We start from the raw sequence: 7,220 nt of genomic DNA on the forward strand, positions 1-7,220 counted from the left end.
CCTGTTTAGGCGCGGGTCAGTCAACGGTATAAGACGCGTTCTGACCATTGAAAAACGTATCGAAAATGGGTATTTGGACCCGTTTTGGTTTGAAAGGACCGTTTAGGTCGTATTTGTGTTGATTTGAGGAACGAGACTTGAATAATCATCATTGTTTTGATGATATTCGATGTCGGGTTTGACTCTATAAGCTTGACATGAATAGTTTTGAAAATAATTATGAACTAATTGTTTTAAGTTCATTTGAATATAATTAGTTGATACTCATGATCGTACTCGGGTTAAAATCCGACATGGTATGTAGAACCAAGGATGACTTTGTGTCGGTGACTAATACATTTATTTTGGAAATGTAAAGAAATGATGAAAGGCTTTAAAATACCTTCCGAAATGTAATTAAATGAAATAAAAGGCTTTAAAATAACTTTTAAATGTAATTAACCAAATATTATCACCGAAAAATGTTTTCAAAACTTTGGTGATCCAATTGATATTTCCGACAAATGGTGAGCAATGAGTCTAGCACGTGTTGATGTTTGAGCTTGCTTGCGGGTTTGGAAGGGACGTCGTCGATACTTACACTTTAGCTTCCGCTGTTGTTTTGTAGACTTTCATTTGGCTAGTTGAGACGAGTTGTATTCTACTTTCATTTGAGGTTTCAGTTGTATAACTTTGGTTAAACTTTATTATTTACATTTCTTGTTTCATTATGGTATCTTTGATGCATACTACCTCGAGTAACCGAGATGGTAGCACTCTCATGTGGTAAGTAGTCTTTGGTAAGACACCTTAGTAGATGAGGGTGTTACATATAGTGTACGCTGTTTGGGCCAAATTCTGCACATTGGGGCAATAGAGAAGTAGGTCCACCAAGACTTGCATAATGGATTGGGCCAAATAAACCAATGGCCAAGAAGATCTCGTGAGCTAAAAGGAGTCAGGGAGATCTTAGGGAGAACAGAGAGAACAGGGCTACAGACAGCAAATCATGGGCTGTCAGCTAGAAGAAGTCCAATAAGACCTGGATACAGCATTAGTTATCGCGCAAGCAACCTAAACCCGATTAGGGTTTGGATCCTATATATAGACAAGGGGAAGGAGGAGAAAGATTCATTCAGGGACCAACACACAGACGTAACACATTATACTAGCTAGATTGTCGTGTTACCTTCCTTGTACTCGTTCTCAAATTAAAAGCTAGTGCAGTCATTGGAAGGGTACCGTCCCTTCCCGCGGTCGTTTCCCACATTGGGTTTTCCGCGTCACCAAATCTCTTGTGTTAATCCTTATTTACATCTTTACTTTCCATACCTATCATTCATACAAACAGTACAATCCACATATAACGCATAAAACCACTTTGACCTAATTTAACCTAATTCGGTAGAAAAATACCAAAACAGTTTGGCGCCCACCGTGGGGCATAGTGGTCGTCATCGTTAATTACTCAATACAGAATGGACGTAAGCAAACATGCATCATCGACATCATCAACCGGGTTTGAAGGTAGTCAGCCACTGATGCCACCAAACCCCACCCAGAATCCGACTTCAGCGGCTCAAACTCATGCACCCGGACACGCATCAAGAATCACACCTGCGGCAAAAGTCACATTACCTCCCAAAACTCCTACTGTGGGGACATATTCTAAATCGGATAAGGGACATGGAAGCACAAGTCTCACCCCATCACCAAGTCTGACACAAACCCTGTTCAACGACATGGATAATTTGCAGAAAGTAATGGAGAGCATGCGGGAAGACCAAAGGAAGGCAAAAGCTCAGGCGACAAAAAAAAAAACAGAGAACTCTGGGCGCAGATAAACTTCCTGAAGCAGCAAGCAGCCGCACCAACAAGCATAAAGGGTGAGAACCAGGCATCGGCAATGGAACCTGTGTAAATCGCATCAGGCAGCCGGAGCCAACCGAGACAGATTCCGGCCGAGCTGGTGACCAAGTTGGATCTGACAGCAGTATTAACAGGAGAAAGGATAGTCCCACAGGGACTTGGATACCCCACACTGGATAGCTGACAACCTGCCAGCTATACAGAGATAGTACCAGGTAACATTCCGGCCAATAACTTCGTTATAACTATCCAGACACCTTGTGCAGGGTCCATAGGCAGTCCGCAAGTGAGTTGGCACCAAGGGACACTTATGACATCAACCCCAATTGATAACACGCCGCACCAAAATCCTAGGAACCCGGCCCGGGGGGTAGTACCCAGAATCAGCAGGCAACAGACGGCCGCAGCACAGACTCAGGTGGCCTGATAAACAAGAAGTATCTAGAGTTGAGGGAGATGTTGAGCAGGGTCTCAGGGATGCCACCTCTACTCGAAAAAGCAGGGCCTGACAGCTACGCTAACTCACCGTTTGTAGACACAATATCCATCGACGCCATGCCAAAAGGATTCAAGAACCCCAATATGACTCTCTTTGACGGCAAGACGGATCCCTTTGACCACGTGTGTCAGTACAAATAGAAAATGATGACGGTAACGGCCATTGGGCACGTGAAGGAAACCTGTATGTGTAAGGGGTTCAGATCTACATTATCAGGACCTGCACTCCGGTGGCTAGTAACTTTGCCTAACAGGTCGATATCTACGTTTGCCGATTTGGTAAACGCGTTCACTCAACAGTTTACCAGCAGCCGGAAGCCACAGAAACGCTGGCGATTTATACAGAATCATACAAGGCGCCAGCGAGACCATTGGAGAATTCAACACCAGGTTTAATAACGAGAAGGTTGCAGTACGGGAATGTGATGTGTCGACAACAGTAGAAGCATTCAGGAGGGGCTTATATCACGAATCAGATCTATATAAGCAGCTGACTATGCACCCTTGCCATAGCTTTGAGGCAATGCTAGAAAAGGCGGCAGCAGCAATCAGACTAGAGGAAGATATGCTCGCTAGAGCTAGTGTGCCAAGCACGCCAAGCGTGTCCAGCACGTCAGCCATAGAGAAGTCAAGTAGGAAGCAGTCCACCGGGAAAATAGAGGAGAGATATAAGTTGTATGGTAGGGGAGTAAACAGAATTGATAACCGAGAGGAAAATGAGCAACTCTATACGCTGGCAGAGTACGGGTTCACAACTGGCGTCGGAGGAATCTTAAAGGCACTTAGGGAAATAAAAGATGGAGTAAGGTGGCCTAGGGAACTAGTAGAGGGACAATCCTGACGGAAAGACAACAAGGAGAAGTGCGAGTTCCATCGTGACATCGGACATACTACGGAAGATTGCTACACTTTGTGTAGGGAGCTCAGGCGCCTGTACGAGCAAGGAGAGCTGAGCCACCTATTACCACGTGGGGGCAAGCAGCAGGATAAAGTGGGCTCCGCAAAACAGTCTAAGCCCACCACACCGCCTACGTGCACCAAAATAATAAACGTGATAACAGGCGGCTCAGACCTAAGCGGACTGACATATTCGGCGGCAAAGAGACATGCTACCGAAACTAAGGGTGGCAGGCCGAAAACCTTCTGCAGAATTTCTCACAACGACTTTCCTGCTGTCACTTTCGACGAGGAAGATGTCCATGACAGCCAAGAGCACCACGATGCAGTTATCAGAACACTATCAATGGCTAATTACATGGTAAGGAAGGTTCTGGTAGATACTGGTAGCTCGGTCAATTTAGTCATGCTGAAAACCATTAAAAACATAGGCTTCAGCGAGAAGGACTTGCAGAACAAAACCATCCCGCTGGTGGGATACAGTGGAGAAACAGCTAGTTCATTAGGCGAGATCGTGATCCTTACCTATGCTGGAGGAATCAATAAGCAAGTAAGATACTTAGTCATCGATGGACCATCTACCTATAACGTTATCCTCGGAAGACCGTGGCTGCAGCTAATGAAAGCAGTTCCCTCGACATATCATCAATGTGTAAAATTCCCCACACCTTGGGGAGTAGAAAAAATACGGGGAGATCAAGAGGAAGCTAGGGGTTTCTATAATAAAGCACTAAAATGCACAGCCAGCCCTCCAGCATAGCAACTACAGAAGCAGCGCGTCCAGGACGAATACATCGAACCCCCGGCCGAAGAGCTGGACTAAATCAACCGGGACAAGCTGTACCCAGAAATAACAGTGCTAATAGGGGCAAGGTGCATGGGTGACCTCAGGCAGCACCTAATCGAATTTTTGCAAGTCAACATGGATTGTTTCACATGGTCTTATGATGACATGATAGGGATAGACCCTTCTATCATAACACACAAGCTCAACGTAGACCCAGGATGTAAGCCCATCCAGCAAAGACGAAGGAAATTTGCAGCTGAAAGGAATAAGGTGATCAACCAAGAGGTGGATAGCCTGCTAGCAGCGAACAAAATAAGAGAGGTAAAATATCTAGAATTGTATCAAATGTGGTGGTAGTGCCCAATAAGAATGGAAAGTGGATAGTATGTGTGGACTTCACCGATCTCAACAAAGCATGTCCAAAATATCCCTACCCGCTGCCACACATTGACGCAATGGTAGACGCGACAGCTGGACACGATATGCTAACATTCCTGGACGCCTGGAGTGGTTCCAACCAAATCAAAATCGATCCAGCAGACCAGGAGAAGACAACGTTCATGTCTGAAAGGGGGATATATTGCTACAACGTTATGCCTTTCGGCCTAAAGAATGCGGGACTTACGTATCAAATATTGGTCAACCGGATGTTCAAAGAACAAATAGGAAGAACCATGGAGGTATACATTGACGATATGGTGGTAAAATCAGAGAAGGCCAAGGATCACATGCGACATCTGGCAGAAACCTTCAGCACACTTAGAGAATACAAAATGAAGCTGAACCCTTCCAAATGCACCTTTGGAGTATCATCCGGAAAGTTCTTGGGCTACATTATATCTTAAAGGGGAATAGAAGCCATCACAGAGCAAATTAAGGCAGTGTTACAACTAGAGTCACCACAAAAGCCAAAAGGTGTGCAACGGTTAGCAGGGAAGGTAGCAGCCTTGAGCAGGTTCATCTCGAGATCCTCGGACAAGTGGAGGTTGTTCTACAACATATTAAGGAAGAGCCAGAGGTTCGAATGGACCGTATAGCACGAGCAAGCATTCAGAGAGCTAAAGCACTACCTCAGCACCCCGCCATTGCTATCGAAACCAGAACAAGGAGAATCGTTGTTCCTCTATTTTGCCGTCACAGAGGTGGCAGTAAGCGCGGTCCTAGTCAGGGAACAGGATAAAGAGCAACAGCCAGTCTACTACGTAAGCAAGTCTCTGCTACCAGCAGAGACCAGGTACACATCTCTCGAAAAATTGGTACTTGCACTTGTGATTGCATCCTACAAACTGCGCCCTTACTTTGAATCCCATACCATACATGTTGTGACCAATTACCCACTAAAATCTATAATGAGAAAGCCAGAGTTGTCAGGAAGAATGTCAAAATGGTCCGTACACCTCAGTGGGTATGACATTAGGTATGACCCAAGAACAGCGATAAAGTCGCAAGGATTAGTAGATTTTGTTTCAGACTTCAGCCCAGCTATCCAAAACCTGGTGGACAAAGAAATCTTAACCCTAAAAGGAGATAAGGAGGCAGAAGTCTGGCAGATGCACATTGACGGTGCCTCCAATCAAAGCGGGGCAGGTGTAGGCCTAATCTTGCGATCTCCAGACAGAGATCTGATAGCACAAGCGGTTCGTTGTGAATTTAAGGCAACTAATAACGAGACAGAATACGAAGCCTTGATACTAGGGATGTAGCTAGCTCTGGTGTTAGGAGTCCGAAACCTACAGGTATACAGTGACTCCTTGCTTATAGTCAACCACATAAATGATGAATATGTAGCCAGGGATTCAAAGATGATAGCCTACTTGAAAGTAGCAAAGGAGCTAAAACATAAATTCAAAGACTGCAAGCTCAAGTAGGTTCCCCGAGACCAGAATGTATAGGCTGACGCCCTGGCAACCCTAGGGTAACTTTTTGTTAGAAATCTATATCTCATTACTTTACATATTCATATATGTTACAATTAATTTGGTCATAAAATTAAATACAAATCTTATGCATGCAAACAAGAATAAGAATAGATAAGAAAATCATTTTCTCACCATCAATAATTCGGCCAAATGGGCACAAATGAAGGTCACCCACCTTCATTTGTTCTTGAGCTAGAATATACATTAGGATGATCATCCATGACTTCAAAATAGAAGCCCTCCAATAAGTAGCACCCAAGACTATCCCAAAATCCCACAAACTAACATGTACTAGATATTTGTAATGTGGTTTACCTTAAAATCGATTACTAATACTCATATACTACTACTAGTATTATTAGTGATTGATTTGTACAAATTAGATTCATAAAAATGAATTTTATGAAGAACAAGAGAGAGAAGGTAGTGTTTTTCAGAAAACATAAGAGAATGAAAAATTGAGAGAAAAATCTCGCAAATGTGCATGCCAAAACCGGTGGGTTAGGGGAGTATTAGGACCCCTTTCCTTTTTCCTTTTTGTCTTCAGAAGACAAATTGTGTAAGCCTTTGTCCATAGTCATGTCACTATCAAGCATATTAGACAAATGAATAAGACAAATGGAAAAAGACAAAACTTCTCCCATTGCCCACCAATTTTCGGTTTATATGTAGTATGGAGTCCATTTTATTTTATTTTTTTTGTCAATTGTACAATTGTATGTCATGTGACATGTGACATGTCTTATGTCATGTTTTAATTTAAAATGCATATTTAACAAATTAAATATCATTTACAAATTAAATAAATCACATTTAACAAATTGACTAGTAATTCAAAATTACTTTCACATAAAATGGTCATTTAAATACAAGTTAGTATGATTCACAACATCTTGTAATTATAACTAACTTATCATTCTCATCTCGCGTGTTTCGCAAACACCGATTAATTTTAGTAATATAACTTCTTAAATTACTAAAGAAAATCTTATTTAATCACATTATAATAAGATGTCATTTTTCTCTCTTATGATAATAATTTGTTCAATTTTAAGGAATTAATTAATCTGTATCGACATACAATTAATTAACCTTTTCAATTAAGGGAATCGTCCTTTAGGTGTGACCTCAAGGGATCAACTGATCACCACCGTCGCACGACAGTAATGTCAAACTCTAGCCAGCCAATCATTAGCGATATGTGTGGACCAGTTGACTATATATGTAATGTATCACCCCTTTCGTATTCTTGATATGAGATTTAAATATGT

General features: G+C 42.5%; 1 protein-coding gene across 1 annotated transcript; it reads left to right on the top strand.

Annotated features, from left to right (window-relative positions):
• Positions 1-1,457: 1,457 nt before the first annotated feature.
• On the top strand, positions 1,458-4,003 carry LOC141649097 (uncharacterized). The gene is made up of 4 exons (XM_074457797.1): positions 1,458-1,695; positions 1,737-1,896; positions 2,647-3,153; positions 3,265-4,003. Exons 1-4 carry the CDS (start codon positions 1,458-1,460, stop codon positions 4,001-4,003), a joined length of 1,644 nt encoding a protein of 547 aa, XP_074313898.1.
• Positions 4,004-7,220: the final 3,217 nt, after the last annotated feature.

The sequence above is a fragment of the Silene latifolia genome, chromosome 3 (genome assembly GCF_048544455.1).
Source record: "Silene latifolia isolate original U9 population chromosome 3, ASM4854445v1, whole genome shotgun sequence".
Classification (NCBI taxonomy): domain Eukaryota; kingdom Viridiplantae; phylum Streptophyta; class Magnoliopsida; order Caryophyllales; family Caryophyllaceae; genus Silene; species Silene latifolia.